The following is a 25,520-nucleotide window of genomic DNA, read 5'->3' as shown; positions in this document are numbered from 1 at the left end:
TTCGAATTATTCATGGCACTTTCAAAATCTGAACAGCCTAGGTTGCAAGATCTGCACTGACAGGCGGGCACCGACTGATCGGACTGCACTGCAGCCTGTGCAGGGTCCAACTGTGCTGTGCGAGTACGCAGATCTGCAAACGTTGAACGTTTTTTTGGCGGGAAAAGCTCTTTTCACTTGTTTTGTGCCATCCAGGGATTTTGAGAGAAATCCAGGGATTCTGAATGTCTTGTCAAGGGGATTGAGATTTTGGTGGTTGGTTAGTATGACTGTATTAGAGACCTATTGCTCTCCGATTTTCGGTGAAACTTTCGTAGCCCTGGTCCGAGAACATAGTTTATCCGAAGATTCGTCCAGAACTTCGCAAAACAAGCAGTCTGGCCGAAAAGTGTTTTCGTGTGCCCACACGATCAAGTGCAAGCAGGGAGTCAGCATTTGACTACTCCCGGTCCCATAGATGGTTGTTTTGGCATAGTGAATTTTAGCCCCTCCCCTTCTCTTTCTTTTTCTTCTTTTTGTTTCTCCCGCCGTGTGAGTAATATTTCTTTGCTAAATGTATAACTTTTAGTGCTAACGGCTGCCACCCCTATTATTATTTGGTTGAGTTGGGTTTCTCCGCTCTTCTTCCTCGCTCACCGGAGGAATTTCTCTAGCCTCCTCGCGCAACTGGGGAGCACTCCAATGGAAAGAGAACGATTTTCATAGAGCGGCTTGCTGTGAGAGGTGGACTGAGACTTGACGGCACTAACGGCGAATACCAAGACCTTACGGCCACGGAGCTGCTGGACTCTGCGCTGGTCGTCTATCCGTGTGGAGGCAAAGCAAACGCGGGCAACATTCTGCTGAAGCAAGCGCAGAGCTGAAACTGGATTGGTGACTGACGTACCTGCTTACTCCACAACACCGGCGCATAATGATGTACATGTACTTGTACAAGACTTCAGCAAGTATATGTAGTACAATTATTTGTTCCCAAAACAACTTCGGATCAGTCTGTTCATGGTTTTTATTTGTATTGGACTCATTCTCTACAATTGCGATAATTTAGCGGCAATTCTAATGTTGTAGCATTGTTTTCTTGTAATTTAGTGGAACCTGAAATTGAAGACACCACTGCAGCTGTACTTATTGTTGATAAATATGGTGGTAAAGACACACCTGGCAATATGGCGGTAAACACACGCCTGCCCACACACGCTCTCTAGGCTGCAAAGTTCTGGCACAGAGCTCTCCTTCTCACCACCACCACCATCAGTTCGCGCCTGGCGCCTGGTCGATGCATGGCTGGCGGTATCCGGCATAGCAGGCTGGTACATCAAGTAGCGCATGGCACATAGATGATGACACAGCAACGACATAGCTCGATTGCGACGTACGTTTCGTCCCCGCTGGACTCATCAGGCAATCTTCTTCTTGGATGTCTTCATACGGAGCTTGACTCGGGAGAATGAAATTGAAGACACCACTGCAGCTGTACTTATTGTTGATAAATATGGTGGTAAAGACACACCTGGCAATATGGCGGTAAACACACGCCTGCCCACACACGCTCTCTAGGCTGCAAAGTTCTGGCACAGAGCTCTCCTTCTCACCACCACCACCATCAGTTCGCGCCTGGCGCCTGGTCGATGCATGGCTGGCGGTATCCGGCATAGCAGGCTGGTACATCAAGTAGCGCATGGCACATAGATGATGACACAGCAACGTAGTGGAACCTGTATTGAGTAACTGAGTTTTAGGTTTCGTTAGATTTTCGACAGATCTCCTGTGTACCGGTTTTGTGGCACAATGATTATAGCCATTAAATTTTGTCGTCTCCATTCTTCTGCAATCATGCATATGTAGGTTGGTTCTCTTCATGTTATTGTGACCTATTTCATAGAATAACTGATGTTGGTCACCAGCCTTGTTGCTTTCTCTCCTCTCTCCTCTCACCCAAGCTGTTCTGGAAAAGCGAAGCTGTGGACGCAGCATACTGCTGCCACACTTCAACCGCGGGAATGCGTATAATAATAATAATAAATATTATTATTATTTGTTCTAGCTGCTTGTATTTCACTAGATTGGAATGCACGGTGTGTCTCAAAATTGGAGTACATTCACATTATGCTTTGAGCCAGTTTACTATGTGCTTCTACTCTTGGGAGGGAGTTATGTTGTACGTTATTTTGTGTACGTAGTGTGTACGTCATGTTGGTGCATGCGCGTGTTGCTGTGGTGTGAAAAGCTGTCTGGCCAACTCCAGATTCTGCTGCCCGTGTTTGCGCGAGTTCGGTCCTCTGGGCTGCGGTTCAATCTGAAGAAATGCTCCTTCTTCCAGGAGGAAGTCACTTTCTTAGGACACCGCGTGTCAGCGGAGGGCATCTCCCCGGATGAGGCCAAACTCGTTGCGGTCGGGAACTGGAAGACTCCGAAATCTGTCACAGCTGTCCGCGAGTTCCTTGGCTTCGCTGGATATTATCGCCGCTTTATCCGTGGGTTCGCCCAGCATGCTGCTCCGCTGACTGCTCTGACAGGCAAGAATGCTCGCTTTGCGTGGTCGAAAGCTTGCGAAGCGGCGTTCGCTTGCCAGTGCGCCGGTGATGGCGTACCCCCAGTTTGAAGATTCAGCAGGTGCATTCATTCCGGACACCGATGCGAGCAATGTGTCGATTGGTGCGGTCCTCAGCCAGATCCAGGATGGAACTGAGCGACCAATTGGGTACGACTGCCGTGTACTGACGAAAGCTGAGCGCAACTACGATACTAGCGATCGTGAGGCCCTCGCGCTGGTCTATTCTGCGGAGTATTTCAGGCACTACTTGTTGGCACGACCATTTGTTGCCAGGACGGACAATACTGCGTTGACTGCACTCCGGGACCTGAAGGAACCCCGCGGACGGAAAGCACGATGGCTTGACTGTTTATCCGAATATGAATTCCGAGTCGTCCACCGTCCAGGTCGCCAACATTTGAATGCTGATGCCTGATGGTCTGTCGCGCTTGCTAGCCGAACCTGAAGCACATGTGCACAGAGAGTCTCCGCCACTGGCACCAACGCCGCCGCGAGATGCTGCGCCAGCTACATCCAGTGCTGCCACCTTTGAGCTGGATGATCTATTATCTGCTGCTATAGCTGATGCTCAACGTTCTGATCCGGAGCTATCCATAGTCTGGTCATGGTATGATGCGGCTAGTGGCAAGTTCGTTCGCCCTCTGGAAGATGACATTTCCGGTGTTAGTCGAACTGTCAAGATTATCTGGTCACAGATTGATCAGTTGTCTTTGCGTGATTCCGTCTTGTATGTACTGCCTCCTTTTGCTGATCATGACCACATTGGTGAGTCACCCCGTCTGGTCGTACCATGCTCACTTCAGGAGCGAGCCATGATCGCTGTACATTCTCTTCCTACTGCTAACCATCCTGGTGTGGAGAAAACCCTGTCTCAAGCTCGTCTGCGTTTCTACTGGGTTGAAATGGCTTCTGACATCACCGAATTTGTTCGATGCTGTCACACCTGTGCACAGATTCGAGCGAAGAATCCAACAAACCGTGCACCACTTCAGCCAATGATTGCCGGCTATCCGTTCGAAATAGTTGCCTTGGACATTGTCGGTCCTCTGCCTGAAACGTCCCAGGGCCATAAGTATCTCCTGGTCATGGCGGATTACTTTACGCGATGGGTCGAGGCATTCCCTTTGCGCGATATCACTGCTGTTTCAGTCGCTGCAGCTGTCGTTAATGGTTGGATCAGTCGGTTCGGTGCACCTGAACAGCTTCATTCAGATCAAGGGGCTCAATTCGAATCTCGGCTATTCGCGGATATCTGCCGTCTCCTTGGTATCCGGAAGACGCGAACCACGCCGTATCATCCGTCTGGCGATGGTCTGGTGGAGCGCGTCAACCACACTCTTCTAGGTCTGCTGCATGCCCCCATTACTCCAACCAGTATGGAGTGGGATGCAACGTTCTCTCTCGTCTTGCTGTCATATCGTGCTACAGTGCACAAGTCCACTGGATTCAGTCCAGCGCGCCTTCTGTATGGTGCGGATGTCCGGTTACCAGCTGATATTGTGTTCAATTTACCTTCACCACCTTCCACTGATATGCATACCTATGTCCGTAGTCTCGACACTTCTCTGCGGAAAATTCACGTTGAAGCCCGTCATAATGCTGATCTTGCTCATGCGTCTCAGGAACAGTTCTATAACCTTCGCGTTCAAGGTGAGCCTTATATTGTCAGTCAGCAAGTATATCTTCATGATCCAGTTATCCGTGCTGGCGAGCACTGTAAATTTCATCGTTCCTAGTCTGGCCCACATACTATTGAGCGTGTTAATGGTCCAATGTCATACACATTATTGCTGAAGGGAGTTTGAAGGTACTGTTCACTTCAATCGCTTGAAGCCAGTTACTTAATAGTGCCCAGTTTCCTTGCCGTCTTCTTTCCATGATGTCCCCAACCCAGTGAGTTTGTCAGCTGATAACTTTGTTCCTGTTGTGCCACATGATGCCGATGACTCTGTTCCAAGTACGCCTCCGTTGTCGCCGCCTGTTGCCCTATCACCTCTACCTCCTCCTGTTGCTACTCCAGTTTTAGTGCGTCGATCAGGCCGGATCCGCAATGCTCCTGCGAGATTTGATGACTATGTTTGTCGTTAGGTCATTGTGTAGCCGTAATTATTATAAATTTAATTGTTTTTGCCCTGCTTGCCTATTATCCACGAGGTCGTGAATGGTGAGAGGAGGGGAATTGTGTAGTATAGGCCAATGATTACTTATTATTTCTTACATTCGTATTTCGTATTTCCTGCTCCTGTCCACGTGACGAATCTCTGGCCTTGTAAGCTGCGGGCATGCCCACATGTTTCTTGCCTTTCTCTCTCTTCTCCTTCATGACAAGTGACATTAGTTTTACTATCGATATGAATAGTGTGAGTGTCTGATGAAACCAGGGAATAGTCTTGTATTACTCTTAGGAAAGGGAATCCTACACTTTTATTTATAGTCGTGCAACCAAACAGGCAATGGTGCCTTCTCACAAGGAGACGACTTAGAATAGGAGAGGGCAGACTTTGAAGTGAATGGGGAGGGGAGAAAAAGCAGGCACGGAAGGAAAATAGAATGGAAAGGATAATGTAGTATAGATTGAGACGCAGGAGTAAGATCCAGATCTTTGTCACAGTACAAAAGCAATTGGCGGCATGCTTGATGGAGACACTGGTACATTTCATACATGAAGCAAATCGTTTTCACAATGGACAAAGAAAGAGTCGGTGGCATGAAACTTACGGTCGAGGGGATTTCGGAGTGTGCCGAAGTTGATGATCTGATGCTTTATTGGGAGGAAACCGCATAGTTGATAATCAAGGAGTCTGTTATTACTAATATCGCTGGGCAACCAATCAGAGTAGATGAGAAGATGGACTCGGATGGAGAACCAACGATTAATTTATAGTGAAGAAAAGGACCAAGGGATTACAAGCACCCAATAATGTCCACTAACACCATCAGTTACTTGATAATCAACTCATGCGATAACATTGCAAGACACTGACCAACGGTACTGACGTTCTACAACTAACATCCTTCAAACTTGGAAGGAACTACGTTCTAGAAATAACATAGAAGGGGAAGGTGCGTGCAACCTAGACAAGCACAAGATGAAGCTGTGACGGACAATTGCGGATGTAAAATTCAAGACGATGACGATACTGACAATACCATCCCTATAAAATTTGTCATTGACACTAGAGCAACTGTACTGTCAATCTAACAGAATCACTGCCTTAACCAAAATGTTTGTAAATAGCCACGATAAAGATGATCAGGGGATTTTAAAAAGCTGTGTAGACTCACTATGCAATAACTAGGGCTGAAACGATTATACCGAATACTCGGTGATCGACTGATAATGAACAAAAGAACGATTAATCGTTTGGCAAATGATTACCGATTATTTTTTGCGCGTTCTCAACATTTTTCAAGATTTATTTTAAAAAATCAAGAAAATCTGAAGGCACTTTTCGTGCGTCCGATACTCGCGGATCGCGGAGCTCTACGCGGGACCAGGGAGCACAGAATGTACATGTGTACGGTTGCCCTGCACTCGCCGTAGTCTTCAACGCGGTACCAGGGAGCCCTGCATGGGTGGCCTTGTACTGGCAGCAGCTCTACGCAGTAGATCTACCAGGGAGCCCTTGAGGCCCTCGACTCGCTCGAGGGCCTCCGCGTTGTACCCGTACACTGCATGCATGCTTGCGACAAATTTGACCGAGTGCAGTGGTTTCGTAGTTTCATGTTGGAAAGACTTCGGAAAGACTTCGGAATGGCGTTAAGAACGAAGCGTTCTCCGATTTGGGAGTTCTTCAACGATCCAGTAGATAAAAAAGTCGAGTGTAAGCAATGCGAGAAGAAGCTTGTCTACACTGGTGGAACGACAGCCATATGTGAGCATATGAAGCGCGCTCACCCGCTCCTTTTCGGTAGATGTGACCGTGAGAAGTCGTCGGCAAAGCAGTCATCGATGCTGCAGCACGTTGCTGTGAAGCCAGCGGCGACTGTGCATGTGGGGACCAGCACACTCATGCACATTTACATAATGTGGCCTGGCCTGCGCGAACCATGATGCGAGGTCAGCATTTTGTGTGCGCAATCTAGCTGCACATGCAGAGATTGTGATAGAAGCCCCCACATACTAGTTGCTAACTTTGGATGCTATTTTGCTTGGTGTATTGGTGGATTTTAGTGTGAACAAAGGTCTAGTAAACGTGTTTATTTTTCGGTCATTTTTTTATTTTTTTCCACCTCTCGCATACGTTTCTAGATTTTCAGGGGACGAGAAACATAGAAATAAAAACGTGTGGCCTTATACTTTATTTGCTTTTTAGTGGATATTATGTAATTAGGCAAATTTGCCTGTTTGTTCTTCGACTCTAAATAAACAAACAAACAAAACTGACTGACTTTTTCGCGATCTACGGCCGTTGTCGATCGTCGACGATGTCGGGTTCCGTGACCTGATGGGACGTGTATCGCCCGGTTACGTGATTCCGTCGAGGACTCACGTCTCCAAGCTGATCGGACAGCGCCACACCACTGGTCTCTCTGCCCTTACGAGTCGATTGAAGTCCGTCTCTGGCTGCTGTCTAACGACGGCCGTGTGGACATCGAAGGCCACGCAGTCGTATAACACTGTAACTATGCACTTGGTGACCGAAACTTGGGAATTGGAGATCGCTGTTGTCGAGACTGCTCTCTTCCCAGGCTCCCACACCGGCGTGAGGATCGCAGAAAAGGTGTCGGACGCAACAAAGAGAGTGGGACTCAAGCCTGCTCAGGTAATTGCAGTGGTGCACGACGAAGCGAGAAATGCGGAGCTTGCTGGTCGACACCTGCTCCAAGGTCATGGCTGGGAGTCAGTAACCTGTTCTGCCCATCTCTTTCAAACGTGCGTGCGACATGTGCTTGAAGATTCAGCTCCTGCACAGAAATTGTTGAGTGCTGCCAGGAAGTTGGTTGGGCACTTTCGCCATAGCAGTCAAGCAACAGAGGCTTTGCTTGCAAAGCAAGTCCAGATGGGTAACACATCACCTGTAAAACTGACCCAGGATGTATCAACGCTTTGGAACTCTGCACATGACATGCTGAAACGTCTGGTTGAGCTACGACTGCCCGTAATGGCTGCACTGACTGCTCCAGGTAAGCAGCATTTTGTCATGGTATGATTTGTATGCCCAGTGGCTAAACCTTTGCTTTTCCTGTGTCGGGTTTGGTGGGATTGAGCTGTTACGTCGTGAGTCGTGACTTGTTCTTTGCGCTTGAAATAGAATTGTTTCGTCCTACCTGGTTTCGAAGAGAATTGGTGAGCACGCATGCTCATTCCCTGGGCACTGCAACTTCACAACTCATTTCATTTTACAGAATCATTTCAACGTTTCGGCAAATTGCCATCATCAGCATGCAACATGAAGTGGAAGTCTGCCAAGGAGCAGTTATATACACTAATTTGGTGTTTTTAGGTGTTGATAATGAGAGAGCTTGGAAGCTCAGGGCCCTACGCTATGCTTTTTTTGCCTTGATGACCTAGACAAAAAAAAACATAGGGATGTTATAAATTCTTTACAAAAAATCCGTTTTTTTAAGACATAACCTGGGATTCGAACCCACACTAACTCGCGCGCCCTGCATGCATCTCCCGATACACTTCGCATATATACTAATTCTTCCAAGTTGCTTCACGTTATGATCTTGCATTTGAAAGCCCTATTTGAATATGCATTGTGGCCAGCCGTCTTTGATGGTACGGTACGGTACGGGATAGGTACGGGACAGGTACGATCGAGGGTAATACGACACCGTCTACCGCCTTGATGACGGCAAAAAAAAGCATAAGTAAAAAAAAAGTAAATTATCGTATCCGTTCCCGAAGGGAACTCACGACGGCCGCTAACACCCGATAAACCCTAGCGGCAGAGGCATCGCCTAACGGTGGGGGTGAGTGGGTAGGTCACACAACCACTGGCACAAGTGCCGAAAGCGACCCCATTAGCTGCATCCATGTACCCCTTGTGCCTGGCCACAAGTTCCCAGTTGACTGTGGGTAGCAGCACGGCTGGAAAAACCGCTCCCAGGCAGGACTTGAACCAGGTACCTCTCGTATCTCAATCATGGTCTTTGACCAACTCACTGTGCCTGCATAGGGATGTTATAAATTTTTCAATTCTCCTATTTTTGTTCAGGCATATCCTGGGATTCGAACCCGCACTATCGCAATACATGCATTCCCCCATACACTTCGCATTCATACCCATTCTTCCAAGATGCTTCACGTTATGATCTTGCGTTTGAAAGCCCTATTTGAATATTGCGGCCAGCTGTATGTGGCCAGCTGTGTTTGATGGTACGGTACGGTACGGGACAGATACGGGATAGCACCAGGCGTGACACAAACACACAAACAAACAAACACTCAAATACCAAATTAAAGCTGTGTGGACCCTGGCTAGCGACAGACGATACTGAAGTAACGTCTTCTGCATAGCTATTATTTCTATGACTGCACATGTTACCTCAGTGCTAGAAATATGACATGTCTAAAACTAGTGAAAGATCACAAGTTTTCACTGACTCATATGCTGGGTGTTGGTAATAAGTTATCACAGCGCAGATGTCACCAGATAACTTGAGAAATGTCTGAACAGGTTTCTCGCAAGCAATACACGAATGTGACCATGTCAGTGTTTTCCAGAAAATACTGTCACCTAGATAGACAGTGTGGTGTGACTGTTTTAGAGTAATGCCCATCCAGCACTGGTGTTGATCTCTGGGCCTTCGTTTCTGATCTCCACTGCCTCTCGCAATTTGCGGCTTGCCCTGTCACTGGCTCTTGCAACCACAGACACTGCCGAGAAGATGCTGTCCCCGACACATAGGTTGATCCCTGCATGCTTAGCTCGCATGTGGTCACCCCATGGCTTATCCACAGTGCGCCTACGAGCTTCACCGTCAAGGCTGCACTAGCTGAGGAGATGAAGAAGCACACTGCTCAACCACCTTCTGTTGTCGCACAGGAACCACAAGCCAAGCGCAAGCCCGAGGACACAGGCCTTCAAGCTCTGCTGCATGGGGCCGTGTACGATGCCACAGCCGTGGAGAGTGAATCGCCTGCCCAGGAAGTAGCACGGTACTGCAGTAAGAGGATGGAGGGCATTGAGATCAAACCTCTGGATTGGTGGAAGTGCAATTCCACCAGGTTTCCTGGTCTTGCTGTCCTGGCTCAGAGGTATCTCTCTATCACAGCTACGTCAGTACCGGCTGAGCATGTGTTCTCTGCTTGTGGCGTTCTTGTCAACAAACTTCGCTCGTCCCTGGCACCATCATCCATTGACGCTATGATCTTCTTCAAAAAAAAAACCAAATCACAGTTGCACCAGAGCAAGCCGAGGAAGAGGAGGCAATGCCAGCGCTGCCTGACCTGGCTGCCGTGGAGTGCCAGCTTGTTGTCAGTGGCTCAGATTCAGAGCTATCTAGGACCGGCACTGACTCTGATTCTGATGCCTCTGAGTGACACGTATAATTATGAACACTGAATAGTACACTATATGAGTATAGTATAATATTTTGCTTGAAGTTCCATACCCGAACCGTTTCACCCCTAAATTGTATTTGTATTTATGGTTTCACATGCCTTTGCCTAAATCGAGGGAGTCTGCGTCAACAGCTTATGAAGAAGGTGAGGCTGATGAGAAAAGAAAGATGCGTTGTGGTAGTAATTGAACACAGTACTCTTTGACATCATTAGTCTACATGGAGTGCTACCAGAGGGCTCATATCGGGTGGCAGCAAAGTGGGTGCGGACAAGAGCGATAACATATTGTGGGGCTGGATCCAGTTCGAATGGCAGCCATAAGGAAAATCCATTTTGCACTGCTGACAAAGAGCAAGGCACAGGTGTGTGTGTGCGTGTGCTGGCTCCTGCAGGCGGAAGCAGATGTTGGGGGCGTATGGCACGGTGTTTACTGGATGTGTCTTTGCCATGCAAGGCTGGGCCACTGGGTGAGCATGAAAAGTGAAGCTTTCGGCTCCGTTTGACCAGGCGCCTTCTTGAGAAATGAACATCAGATTTTGCAGGTGGGCTTCGCTTGGTGTCTACAGCAGCCGAACACAATTCTTTTTAACCGCTAAATTTGTACAATTTCGAAATGGGACGCACCGCGAAGTAGCCCTCGAAGCGACGTAACTTGGGACCCAACGCGGGCTCTGGTACATTGCAAGCAGAGGCACTATGAACAAACCATTTTTGTCTGCATTTACGGGGTCTGAAGTAACCTTGAGGCTTCATCTTGCAGCTTCATCCGTAGAGAGTAGCTGGGTAGACGCACCCATTCCCACCGCATGTGCTCTGATGTGGAGCACTCTCCCCGGCGAGGAGCGCATCATTGCCCAGCTACCTCAATTTAAGTTGTGTGCATGTATGCCAGATGCAGGCTGTGGTGGATTGATTATTATACTCGTACAGATTGCGATGTAACTCGCCTCCAATCCAAGTGCTGCCAAAAGACTGGAAGTATTTTTCAAAACAGGCATTTTCAAAAAGCTGAGCGGCAGAGTGCAGCGAACAGGGACAAACGAAATGTTTTCATTGGTAACATGACGTCAGCCACATTATCAACATGGCGAGTTGCAGCCCTGACCTTCAAGTACAGCGGCACCAGAAAAGTGTCAAAGAAAGCGAGAGAGAGAAAAAAGAGAGAGCGAGGGAGAGAGATACATAGATAGATAGACGGAGAGAGAGAGAGAGGGAGAGGGAGAGACAGAGACAGAGACAGAGACAGAGACAGAGAGACAGAGAAAGAAGAGGAGAGGAGAGAGAGATAGAGAGGAGAAGAGAGGAGAGGAGAGGAGAGGGAGGGAGGGAGGGAGGGAGGGAGGGAGGGAGGGAGGGAGGAAGGAAAGAGAGAGACAGGAGAGAGAGAGTTCAGTGGTTTTTGTAGCACATAACAACTTATGAAACGTCACACGAGAATGAAGCTCACAGTTGTTGAAGATTAGAAAGCTTCTCAAAAGCACTGGGAGGAAGGAATGTTAATAGATTGAACTGTAGATGCCTGCGCAAAAAAAATGCAAAGTTTGGTCTCAGAAGGCCGTTAAGCACCCAGTAAAACAAGTTTACTTTGTATTCAAACAAGAAATAAAAATCAAGAGAACATTAGAGAGGTTCCGCACTACATAAAGTTGAGCAACTTTACGTTAGTGGGCGGGAAAAACCCGTGAATTCGCGAGTTTGCACTCCACTTACGGAAAGTTGTCTACGGAGAGTACGTAGATAGGGCTTTGATAACGTAGCTGGTCCGTTAATGGATTGGGTACAAATTTATGACTCTTTCCCCATGTCGATCTGGTCGTACACTGCCGCGTTCGAAGTTGCCAACGGCAGCTACGTGATTTGAAAACTCCGTATGGCGGAACCCAGATCCGCATGCAGTTTACGTAAGACTTTCCGTAGATCGACTACTTTTTTTACTAACGTAATTACGTTATGCGGAACCTCTCTATTACCATGGGTGTGCAACTCGACGATTCCAAACCCACTGTAGAATTTTGTTCTGACATCAGTCTTTCTCGGCTATTTGACTCCGTGATGCCACTATACGTAGCCAGAGAGCAATGTACAAAGAGTTTGTTCATCGCAGCTACATTTCTTGAAGCAGAACATTGGACGATAAGTCGATGTGTTCTGAACCTGATGAATTCTTACCATAAATATGTACAAAACAAGGGGGGGGGGTATACAGACTTGATCATACTTTCGCCAGAGAATAATGCAATAAACAAAATCCCCTGTGGGTGAATCCTTCAGAGTTGGACATAGGAGTTACACACTCTTGGTTATGCACTCTTGTTGATATGTATACTGTAAGACATGTATATATAACGAGGAAGCAAATCTAACGTTTTAACGGATGACATTCTTCGTTATAATAAGATCCGTTGAGGCCGTACTGCTTCATATATGCTGTGTGTGGATATGGCAGAATACTGCAAGATCGTTAACATATCTTCTCGTTAACCTATGAATTTTGGACAATCGTTAAATTTGCGACTCGTTATAATAACATGTCTTACAGTATTCAAGATACCTTGTCCTGATAAAGAGTTGCTAGTCATATAATAAGCTGTGAAAAATTTGATCGAGATCTCTCGCTTGAGCACTCTATCCCATCAAATATCTGAGTATTCAGATCACTTCATCTTAACACAAACCACATCTGAAAAAAACAGAAACTCGAATGATACTAGGAACGTTTAGCAACGCGAACGTTCGAACTTTTGGTTTTGGTGGGAATAAAGTTTCGCGAAACTTTATTTCGAAAAAGGAAACCTTGTGAGGTTTAGCAAAGCGAAGTCATTTGAATTCTATAGTGCGGTATCGTATATGCAGCTCAGTCTCAAGTAAACTTACTACTCCCAGCCGTCAAGTGCATAAAGAGAAAATAACTTTCAAAAACCACTGCAACGTCGCGTCCAAGTTTTCGAAGTCTCGACCTTTGTTTCTGGACTCATTCCCAGACTCGAATTTCCTTTCGAACTTTCACATTACTAAACATCCCTACTAGCGCCGGCTGAACGGATTGGTGGCCATTTTCTAGAGTTTATTGATTGATGCGTCACTTTGGTTTGCTGTATACCTGTACCCCTGTGTCAATGTAGTTCAATCTTTGTTTGCTCATTCCCGTGTGACATTTGACACCTCTGAGTGGCTTGCAGGAGCATGCAGTGCAAGGGTTAGCTGATCTCCAAACACAGGTTGATCTAAACACACCCGTTTGCTCAAGCGATCTATATGCACTGCACAGTACTGTGCACATCAAGAAAATATACGAACTGTCATGTTTCTTTATACAAAGAGAAAGACCAAGGAAATACAAGTTACGCTATACTGTCCGCTAACACCACCAGTTACTAAACAATCAGCTCATGCGATAACATGGCATGACACTGACCGACGGTACTGACTTTCTACAACTAACTGGGGGGGGGGGGGGGGGGTAGGGACAACTAACTCCATCTGAGTCCATTCTTGTCATGTTTCTATTCGAACCCCCCCCCCCCCCCACACACACACACACCCTTTTCAAGATGCGCTACGTTTAGAAAATATAGGCGAACTTATGAGATGCTCCTTTAGCATCTACAAATTGTGCTTATTGTGCTGTATAACATGTGTCAAAATACAGATTGTAAGAAGAAAAGAAACTTACAACTTCTTTACCGTAAAAGTCCGTAAATAAGTACGTATTTACTTTCGAATTTAGTGACCACACCCGTACTAACTTTCGGGCCGGTACTGACTTTCGGGCACGAACTAACTTTCGGACTTGACTTGTGTGTAGTGGGGAAGTCATTTTCATGTCGGCGTACATGCTACGTGCTGCATGTGCGCATCGTACCGGTACTTATTTCGGGCAGTATGTTTATCGGGCTTGACTTGACTTCAACATACAGAGCCAAAAGAATGAAGGGGGTATTTCTTTCGGGCAGGTACTTATTTACGGACTTTTACGGTAGTCTTATAAGGCTGTCAAAGATTTTAGCCTGAAATCTCGTAAATTGGTTCCCATATAAACGCCTGAAAAAGCAAACAAAGTTGTCTGAATGTTGGTCCGACAAGGCGATCGTCATGCCTTGCATGTAACGCAAACCGCAACCAAACTTAGTCCAACTTTTACCACTGCTAAGAAAGTTTTGTAGCGAGCAGTAGATTATTATTAATGAAACAACAATCTGACACAAGTAACGAGATTGAGGTAGAACAGCAAACCTGGCATACATGTAGACAGTGACGGTCTGCATTTAAATATGAATCTTTGTAGCATGCGACTACCTACTACGTAGGTATCGGACAAAAAACTCTTTCTTCGTATATGGTTTGTTTTGGGCCTATTTTAGCAGAACATGTTAGAGAGGGTCCGAACAACATAATTGTTTTAGGAAAAAAGTGGTCGACCTGTGGAAAATCTTAGGTACACTGCATTCGGACATTTGTCCCGCCGCGCGGATTCTTCGAACAACGTAGCTGCCCTAGCCAGCTCTGAGAGTGCGTGAACCAGGGAGAGAGAGTCATAGCATTAGACTGTAATCCTTTCACGGAAGCGCGTCCGTTACTTGAGCTCCATCATATGTACTGAAGCCGCTCTAGTTCCCCTGTCGCTTTTAAAAGTGAAGTTGCTCAACTTTACACAGTGCGTAACCTCTCTAATGGCCCAGTTTTATGCTATGTTAAACTCAGATGCAGGGAAAATTGAATTCATGTAAAGTGGACGGGAAAAGAATGTTACGAGTTTTGACAAACTGTCACCCAATCCAATCGGACAGCATTCAGCGTGACAGAGACCAAGCTCACTGCAGACAAGGCCACCCAGGCGGAAGTCTCACTACCTGCATATGCCCCTCCCATTCGTCGAGACCGCATCGCTCATGGAGGAGGAGTTGCAGTCTGGATTAGGGACGGCATTGCCTTTCAGCACCTCAATGACATCGAGTGTGGTGATCACGAAATTGTCTGGGTGTCTGTCTCCACAGCCCCCCCCCCCCCCCCACACACACGAACACTGTCATTGGCGCTGTCTACAGGCCAGGCTCCTGTCTGGGCACTGACACCAAACTCTTAGAACACCTTGATGCAACTCTTGACAGAATTAGGCAGCATGGGTCGAAGATTATCCTCGCTGGCGACTTCAATGTGCATAGCGGCTTGTGGTTAGGAAGCAACAAAACTACTCCTGCAGGGGAATGTGCTGAGGATATGTGTGTTAGCCACGGCCTGGAACATTATGTTACGATGAAGACCCGGGGAGACAATATACTGGATCTGATTATGTCTGACTGTCTTTCTGATGCAACAGTCCGTTGCAAACCTCCCCTTGGCGCCTCGGACCATGTAACTCTGATAGCTGAATTTCCCGGAGAAGTGCCGGAGGAACCTCCCACGAAACGAGTAATCTGGCGCTACAACCAAGCGGACTGGCCTCGACTTTCTCATTTTTATCGCCAAGCTGACTGGACCACAGCCATCAGTCAATGTCCCAACCAATCATGTCACAATGTCACCAAGATCATTACACAAGGCATGAAGCCATTCATACCATCTCGTGAACTGGTAACCTGCCCGTCTGACCCTCCTTGGTGGACACCGGAGTGTTCAGCCAAGGTGAATGCGAAACAGGAAGCTTGGGAACACTCCCGCGCGACTCCATCTCCACAGCTACGACTGAAGGCCCTGGAGGCGACCTGGCGTTGCACTCACTATCTGCGCCAGGCGCAGGCAATACGCCTTGTCACGCTGAGAGACAAACTTTCACGTGGAAGCCTGTCTGATCGAGAGTGGTGGTCCTCGCTAAAGCAAGAAGGTGGTAGTGGGGGCAGCACAACCATACCAACTCTTGTTGACACTAACGGCGCCCGGGTTACAGCCAACTCCGAGAAAGCAGAGCGGTTTGGTACGTTCTTTTCGTCAAAGTGCAGCCTCGGAGCAGACGCCTTTCCAAACGATCTGCCACCTGTAACACCTCGCACCGAGTTTCGGCTTACTACCGTCCATTTCCGAATGGATACTGTCAGAAGAGAGCTCAGAAGACTGAATCCCATGAAAGCCACAGGCCCTGACGGGATTCCAGCAAGGGTGCTGAAGAATTGTGCCAACGAGCTCTGCTTGCCTGTCACCCGGCTGTTCTCCTTGTGCTTTCGGCAGCAAGTGCAACGGAGGCTGTGGAAGGTCGCCCAGGTTGTTCCGATTCACAAGAAGAAAGCTAGATCCGACTTGCGCAACTATCGCCCAGTGTCTCCACTCTGCATTCTCTCCAAGACAATGGAAACAATTGTCAACTGCTGTATCATGAACTTCTTCTCTAAGCACAGTGTAATCTCCTCTCGGCAATATAGCTTCCGGAAAGGACTTGGTACATCAGATCTGCTAACGAAGCTGCACAACGACTGGTCATCCACTGCGGCGAGCGGCGGCATGGTACATGTACTGGCCATCAACATCGCTGGGGCGTTTGACAAGGTTTCGCATCGAGGTGTCCTCCATAAAGCAGAGGCATGCGGCATCAGTGGTCCCCTCCTTGGCTGGCTCTCAAACTACCTCTGCTGCCGGCAACTACGTGCCGTAGTCGGAGGACAACAGTCATCGGAATACCCTGTGCTTGCTGGGGTCCCCCAAGGCAGCATCTTGGGTCCAACCCTGTTTCTCGTTTACGTAAATGACTGTGAGGAAGTAATACCGGATGGTACCTCTCTGGCTGTATACGCAGACGACACCACCGTCTACCAATGCATTGCGGCCACGTGCGACATCGCGGAGAGTGTGACCCAGCTTCAGCTTGCCGTGGACTCTATCGCCCGATGGGATGCTGAGTGGAAAATAACTTTCGAACCGACCAAATCCCAGGCGCTCACGATAGACTTTCACCGTCCGGCAACACCTCTTCCCCACGTACTGTTCAACGGTACCAGGGTGCCTGAAGCTGGCGAGATCAAGCTCCTCAGGGTTTTGTTCGACACCACGCTGCGATTCTCGGCCCACATACGCCAGGTTGCCACCAGGGCCCTCCAACGCCTCCACTTTCTCCGGACGGTGGCGCCACTTCTGACAGCACCTGGCCGTATTGCTGTTTACGACGGCTTCATACGGCCAACCATGGAGTACTGCTGCCTGGTCTGGATGGGGCTCCACTGGCCCGCCTGGACGCAGTACAACGCAGGGCACTAAAGCTGATAGGCCCTGGAGTCTCCTTACCAAGCCTGGAGCATAGGCGCAGGGTGGCGGCCCTGAGCTTCCTGTACAAGCTCTGCTTCCTTCCACCGGCGAGCCACTTGAAAGCGATTATGCCCAAACCACTCCAGCTGGCGGATGAAAACCACCACACCTGTCTCTCCGCCCAGCGACGCCAGTCACATGACTTTCCCTTGGCATGTAGCCTGCCTCGCCGTTCCCGCTCAACCATGGCCAAGGCGTTCCCCGCATGCGTGCTGAGCACATGGAACTCCCTGCCTCGGAGAATCCTCGCACAGCAGCCATACAAGGACGGGATGCTGCAGTTCAAGAAGATGGTCCACCTTCACCTGTTGTCCAGCAACTGGATGCAAGCAACCGACGCCTTGTAAACCTGCTGCATGAACTTGCTGAACTAAAGGCTCACATGCACATGTACTCTCTCTTTCTCAATCGACCCCCCCCCCCCACCCCCCCCCCTCCCACCCCCCACCCCCACCCTCACCCGCTCCCCCTGTTCTTTTTTCTTTCCCTCATACTTCCATTAAAAAATTTATCTCGTGCGCCCAGAGCTTGACGATGTCGAGACCAGTTGGTTGACGGAGTGCCAGGCCCCCACCACCATGCATGGCTGCTGCATGTTCCCATTGCTTGCACCACATGGCTTTTAGTAAAAAAATTATAATAAAAATTCAGTCTCATAGAGCGACAACAATTCACAAACATGCACATCATATCATGTTTTTCTCTCATGGTCGACTTTTTACTCTAGTGAATAGCAAATTATATATTCAAATCGTATCCATATGTCCTTTTCTCTTCTACATTTATTTATGGCTCAACATCCGAGTTTCAAATAATATATTCAAATGACCCATTGGTGTGCCTGTGTGGTATATTGCTTTCTCGTCTGCTACATTCACCTTACAATGCGTCTACAGTACGGGTACCACAAAATTACGGTGAAATCTGGCCAAAAGCGCTAAACTGCCGCCCCGGGACAGATCTGATCACATCACTATCAGTCTGTGCATGTATACGTCCAGCAGCATTCGCATCAAATCAGGCATGTCAAGGGCCATGCAAGTTGAGGGCGCCAAACATTCACTTTTGGAACATGAGCCCCAGCCAGCAGAAACCTGAACATGTGTAATTTTTTCAAAAATTATTTTTTCCCTCGAAATTGTTTCTACACTATTAATCATTCAAGTTATCAAGTTTGGTGACAATCTGATAAGCGAAAGCATGGAAAATAGAGTTTGAAGTCAGAGAGGTCAAGATTCGGTACAGTTGGCGCAGCATCCATGCCTAGTGATTCCATGCAAGTTGATCCTACAGTTTCTGATTGTGATGTGGAACAGGTACATGTAAGTAAATAGAATGCAAGTCAGGCTTGCCCTCTTGGTGCTGCAGCCTGTGCAGGCATGAGTAGTTCAGAAGTCACAGTGACGATATTCCGTATACATCACTACCTTCTTTACAACACCAGATTGCAAAACGATGATTGGTGGCTGGCCTTCCAAATTGTGTTCAGGGACCTCTGCGCTGGCAGTTTGGGCGTTGTCCCAAAGCTTGCCATACTGATAGATGTACTGATCAATACTACTGACATCCACTCCCTTGCACACTTTCACTCAGACCATGATTTCAGCATAATTGTATTTCAATGATATGAGCGAATGCTGGCATTTTGTAGCACGTGAACATGTTGCCCCAAAGCGTTCAGCCGGTTTGAGTTTTTAGGGATCCCCTTTCTCAACACAGGCAGCAGCCAGCTTGGTGTCGTCTGGCAAGGTAGAGTACTGAGAATACTACGCTCTGTTTTGCGCCGTGAGAAGCCCTCCATCAGTGTCTGCAACATCATTGTTGTCGATGTAGAAATACGGATCGCTCAGCGGGTCGACATTCAGCTTCTCCTCGCAGTCGCTATTTCTTCAGCACTGACTATCGTCGCCACCAGTATCCAGTGTCGATTTTATGAGGGCTCTTCGTTGCTATGCATATGACACTCGCCACTGCTGGACAAACTCAGCGAGATCGCCAACAAAGAAATAATTCCGATCGCGAACTAACTTTCAGCGCCGCTTCGTACAGGGAGTCTCACGCTGACAACTCTGGACCTAAGTATTTGTCGCGACACCTGTCGCCATCGCTGTGTCTAAACTCAACCTCCGTGTGACGAGCTCTCACCTAGCGCTAAAATCAATTGACCAGAGACATTTGAAGACACTTGAAACTCCTTTGACAACAAAGACACCCACTCGATCGAAAAGAATCTTCAAAAGCCAGCTCACTGCGCGTCCCAAACTTTGACGTCACATTTTGATGATTGATATCAAGTACACAAGTGATGGTTTTCGCTGGCCGGGGCTCACATATTTAACTGAGCGCTAAGGTATTGTTAGGTACCTCCTCCTGTACCTACAACCTTTCCTAAGCTGGCCGGCCTGCATGCACCCGTGCTATGTCATGCTTGCCTTTCGTTTCGTTGGCCTGGGTAGCTACTTGCGCGCCTATGTTTGCCCTAGGTACGCAGGCCCTTTATATTGCGTTGTTTCTCAGTCGAGCTCTCTCTCTCTTCAATAATCTCGCTCTCGTCAATAATCATAATGTAGTCGTAGTAGTTCGTCTTTGTCTCCGTCTCTTCGTCTACCCTTATAAATGTCGTTCCACCCACCTGTCCCGTCGTCCGTTATGTCTGGAGAATATTGGGTCTAATTCAAACTCAACATTGACGCTCAACATGGGGCTCGAACCCACGACCCTGAGGTTAAGAGTCTCAGGCTCTGCCGACTGAGATGTTGAAACTAGGTAACTGCGCCCTAGAAGATGGGGATTTGTATGCAAAATGTCACTAATAGCGCAATTTCGTTCTTAAAAAAGCATGGATGACCACGGTAGGCCCATATGTTGTAGTCTTTTGGACGCTGAGTCGACTGGTCTTGGTCCAAAAAGGCTGCGATGTAGCGTTCGGCCCTTATTCCCAATCGAACATGGCTGAACAAGGGGTCACGTGCGCGAGTTCGATTGGGAATAACGGAGGAAGGGAGCGTCTCAGCACCCCGAAGACTACACCTGGTGAAAATTTGTCAACACAGCACTGAGTTGACTGAGTTGAGTGCAGAATGTTTGGGGTTTGTGTTTCTTTCTTTTCTTCTTTCCTTTTTTTTACAACTTTTGGTGGCCCCTTTCTCTCTGATCCAGTGCCTGCACGCTACTCTGCCTGGCCGCAGCTCCAGTTTAACTTCGCCCTCTTGGCCAAGATAAGCTGTTTTGATGCAGCGAGGTATTAATCAGAATCACCAACCCGTCTCTCTCGAACTTCACTCGAAATCTAGCTGGACTTTTCAGGTACTAGTGAACTGAATTGCAAACCAAAATTGGGATAAAACGAGCTGGCAAATGAGCATTTGGCGACAAACAAAGCTGAAAGATAAGCCACCAAATTGATGACGCACACCAAGTAGAGTAAAGATTGACGAAGAGAAAGTGGTAGAAGACCAATTGACGCTCCCATGGATTGCTTAGCACAAATTTTGTGTCCGAGCCTCACAGAATAATTAGACTCACAGTTCTCTCAGATTTATCAGTTTGCCAAATATATTATCAGGAAGGGTCGTGAGTTGATTGCTTCTCAAATTCCTGCTTGAACAGAATAGCAATGTGCAGAAACATTACATGGGATTCACTAGTAAAGTAAAGCTATTTTAGGTCAAATTGATATATTGGAGCTCATCCCCTGCTTCTTCGTAGGTTTTAAGATTGTGTGAGTGCCACGAGGGCTGCTTCCTACCTGCCTGTGGAGATTCACCGGAATATTGAGTTTTGAAGTCTGATACTATAAGTGTCTTCGTTGAAAACCGACCTACAGTCCATTTCAAAAAGATTTTCAATCAGGTGTTGGTCTTAAAAAGTATGAAGATAAGGAAATTTTGGACAACAAAGTACCTAGAATGGCTTGTTAGGACATGGCAAATTGTTCTGTGAAGGTTTCGGAACTATTAGACTAGCCGTTAAGGAGTTAGAATTTCGGCCAGGTTTCCGGCCTTCCCATGGTTTACAATTTTCCTGGAAGCCAGTATCGATTTTTTATCAAAACCCACGATTTATCCTTTCCTTTTTGGCCTTGTGGTTATGAATGCTGTCTGCTGACCATGAAGTTGTGAGTTCAAATCCCACTATCTTCAAGTCAAACTTTTTTTCATTGTTATAGTGATCACGCTGGTAGATCTACAAAAGTACAAGCCAAAGAAGGTGGCTGCGACTTGTATTGTTGGAGCTTGCGTTTTCTGCCGAACTTACTGACATTTTAACTGGTTCACGCCATGTGAACACACCCACAACACTGAAACGGTGTGAGTGAACGGAAGTCATTGCGCTGTAGCTACGTGAAGAAGGAGCAAACCAAAAGCGGGTGAAGTGAGAGAAAAATAACAATCCGCAATAAACTCATATTCAAACTGATTGAAACGTTTTTGCAATACAATGATGTAGCCAATCAACAGAAAAAATACATTTCCATCAGTTCTAGGAACATGTACGATGAGCTAGGCAAAAAGCATAGCGTAGGGCCCTGAGCTTCCAAGCTCTCTCGTTATTATTTTAACTGTTTTGTGGGAAAGAGACAAATCTATTGTTATTTGTGAAAACAGCGAGGAGACAACAATTTGATAACAGCAATCAGTAATACAAGCTGGATCGACATTTGTGTACACTTTATTCATGTAATGTAAAACCGTGGAGACAATGTGCAATAAAACGATGAAAATGTGAAGAAACGGTGTAGAGAAAGTAAAGTGTACACAAATGTCGATCCAGCTCCTATTATTATTACCGTAAAGTACCGCCAGAGCGCCCCACCATCTCGTCCTTTCGTGGTCGTCTTGTGGAGGTGGTTCCTGTCTGTAGGTCATACGACACGGACCTTGTACACACATTGTAGTCAATCCGTATCCAATTTACCTTCAAGCGGATGCGAGCTCCACATAAAAACATGCCAAGTGTGACCTTAGTACACGAAGGTTCTCGCACCGTACAAACTTAGCAGCATTCTGCCATACGATTGTCTTCCCTTGGCTGTAAAGTCAAGGTGGGGCGCTCTGGCGAGACGGGGCGCTCTGGCGGTACTTTACGGTATTATTACTATTATTATTATTAAACTCAATCTCGTAGCATGTGCACGCATTGCTAATGTGGGGAGCAACCCCAGAGATGAGGGCGATAACCAGCCATGGTAAAAGTACAAAGGAAAACAAGAAAAAAGTGGAAAGAAAGGAACAGGGAGGAAAACAAAGATCAGCCAATTAAGTGAGATAGTCGGGCATTGCATTGTTTAGCTAAACGCGCATGAGTGCTGCAGGAAAACGCAACTCAGTACAAACAACCTGGCGAAACTGAGACATGCTGTGGCAGTGGTGGGTGAGGCTTGATAGCTTGAGCCAGTCAGAATAGGAATGAAACAGGGGATTTTGTAAACTGGACAGTGCGAGCTGCACGTAGCGAGACTTGTGCCCTTGTTGAACGGCTCCGCACAAACCAGTCATAGGGAAAGAGATGTCGTGGTACTTTTTTTTGGTAGTTTTATCTTTTGAATTAGCATGTTGATGTGGAGACTGCGTCGAATAGAAAGGGGGCAAACATGAGCGAGAACATAGAGTTGTGCAGAGGAGAAATCACGGGCATGCAAAATAGCATTTTTTATAATTTTCGTTGGCAAACTTCGAGCTTGTCTGATATCGTGGTTGATAACCCACACCGCGCTATGTCACAGTAGTCGAAGATCGGACAAATATACAAAGAGAAAAACAGAGATTTACGGTCGTGAGGCAGGTAACGACAGTGAGGCTTCAGAGTTCCTAAAATTCTGGATGCTTTAAGGCAAATATGGTCAGCATGTTGGGACGATGATAGCTTCGAGTCAAGAACGATTCCCAGGTGCCTGTGAGAAGTTACAACTTCCAGGGCCTGGGTGCAGTTCCGAAACGCCAAAGGCGCAGATGGTGGACGTGCAGAAATATACAACACTTTGGTCTTCAGGACATTGGGCTGTAGCTTCTAGATCTTTATCCAGTTTACCACGTCATTGATGCCCTGCAGGAGCGATACCGTTAGTTTGTGCTCGGTGGAGGCTGAGCGGTGAAGGTCGGTGTCATCTGCATAAAGCGAGAGGCCAGGAGTAACGGATGTCAAATCATTCACGTACATCAAGAAAAGCAGGGGGCCAAGAATAGGCCCTTGTGGAACACCTGTATTAACTGGACGATCCTCCGAAATCAGGCCGCCTGCTTTCATGGCTTGGGTTCGCATGCTCAGGTATGACGACAACCAGTTGTTGGCGAGGTGGGCGACACGGTAGCACGATCATAGTTTTGCGATCAGCCCTCTATGCCATACCGAATCGAATGCTTTAGCCAAGTCGAAGAAGCAGAGACCTTGATGGCGCCTTTGGTGTCGCTGAGTGTACAGCTCCTGGACAATGCGGGTCAGATACCGTTGGGTCCAAATAAGAAGCAAGCAACTTCGGAGCTATATATTTGTACAGACGAGAGTGGACTATTTTTCTTGTGTTTTTGATATTATACTGAGCAGGGAGATGGGTCGGTAGTTGGTAGGATGGGAGGGGTTGCCCGACTTGGGGATGGGTGTAATGGTTGCGTGTTTCCAATCCTGTGGTGTTTCTCCGGTTCTGAAGGACAGATTGTAGAGACTATTGGGAGATGGGGAGATTTCCTTTGCAGTTTCCTCCAGGAGCCAATCTGGGATGTTGTCAAAGCCTGAGCTCTTGCCAGTGTCTAGACTGCTTAGAAGCTTCTCGACCTCTTGCACTGTTGCTGCGATTGTATTTAGAGTAGGGGTAGTGTTGATGTCAGGGGTAGTGTTGATGTCAGGGGTAGTTTTGATGTCAGGGGTAGTGTTGATGTCAGGGGTAGTGTTGATGTCAGGGGTAGCGTTGATGTCAGGGGTAGTGTTGATGTCAGGGGTAGTGTTGATGTCAGGGGTAGTGTTGATGTCAGGGGTAGTGTTGATGTCAGGGGTAGTGTTGATGTCAGGGGTAGTGTTGATGTCAGGGGTAGTGTTGATGTCAGGGGTAGCGTTGATGTCAGGGGTAGTGTTGATGTCAGGGGTAGTGTTGATGTCAGGGGTAGTGTTGATGTCAGGGGTAGTGTTGATGTCAGGGGTAGTGTTGATGTCAGGGGTAGTGTTGATGTCAGGGGTAGTGTTGATGTCAGGGGTAGTGTTGATGTCAGGGGTAGTGTTGATGTCAGGGGTAGTGTTGATGTCAGGGGTAGTGTTGATGTCAGGGGTAGTGTTTAGTGTTGAAACGATCTCACCGGATACTCGTTAGCTCGCTCGCCAGAAACTCGGCTCGTTTGTGCGGCCAGCTCGTTTGCACTAACGAACACCGTACACCGTACTCCGTACACATGGCAGTACATGTCGACCGGGGAGTCATAAAATATTTTACGACTCCCTGGTCGATCGAGAGTCCAGTCCCGCGCAAAGTGAAAATCACTCGCAGTTACAGGTGACTGTATGCCTGCACGACACTTGAGTTGTTTCAGTTGTCGTTGTAGCTTTGGTGGACTCTACTGATGTCTTGTTCCGCATCTGCTGACCTGTCGCAGGATATGCTTCGGTCGCCTCTCCATTCGAGTGAAAGTTACGCTCAGTCGTTTGGAAGTTTTCTCCCGCGATGCAGCGAAGACCAGGGCTACTTGCAATCTTTGCAAAACGGTCTATTCTTACAAAGGCTAATCGACGACGGCGCTGAAAAGACATCTCGACACCAAACAGCAGTCCGAAGTGAAGCAGCAGCAACCCCAAATGCCGGCGGTGATAATTCATGTAATTTGAACCAGCTGAAAAAATCGAACTCAGAAAAAAAAATATTCAAAAAAATAATCATATTTGCCACATCAATGAAACTCGTTAGCTCGCTCGATAGCTTGCTCGTTAGTGGAACTGATCGCTCGTTTGTTATAGATACGCTCGTTTCAACACTGACAAAAATGGTTATACCGCGCGAAATCAAAGCTCTTCTCGTGGCAACAGCGTACTAAAAATAGCGTGCATCTTGCTAAAGGTCGAACCCAAATCACGGTATTTTCCCCCTCACGATAATACCGTTACAACATTACGTTTTTTGCTAAGGGTGTCTAATGACAAAGAATAGCTGATGAGTGCGGAGAAATGATCGACATATTCGCAGCTGCATCCTGCGTGGAATCGTTCCGCAATCTTGTCTTCCATTTCTTCCTGCGCACC

General features: G+C 47.4%; 1 protein-coding gene across 1 annotated transcript in view; it reads right to left on the bottom strand.

Moving 5' to 3' along the window:
* LOC135818913 (sushi, von Willebrand factor type A, EGF and pentraxin domain-containing protein 1-like) overlaps window positions 1-25,520 on the bottom strand; it is a 108,753-nt gene that overhangs the window by 62,082 nt on the left and 21,151 nt on the right. Inside the window, exons 5-7 of the mRNA XM_065332102.1 lie at window positions 20,826-20,897; window positions 11,518-11,589; window positions 5,273-5,373 (exon numbers count right to left, since the gene is read on the bottom strand). Coding sequence (XP_065188174.1) covers window positions 5,273-5,373; window positions 11,518-11,589; window positions 20,826-20,897 — 245 coding nt within the window. The remainder of the gene's footprint in view (window positions 1-5,272; window positions 5,374-11,517; window positions 11,590-20,825; window positions 20,898-25,520) is intronic.

The sequence above is a fragment of the Sycon ciliatum genome, chromosome 6, assembly GCF_964019385.1.
Source record: "Sycon ciliatum chromosome 6, ocSycCili1.1, whole genome shotgun sequence".
Classification (NCBI taxonomy): domain Eukaryota; kingdom Metazoa; phylum Porifera; class Calcarea; order Leucosolenida; family Sycettidae; genus Sycon; species Sycon ciliatum.
This window is presented reverse-complemented; position numbering and strand designations above follow the sequence as displayed.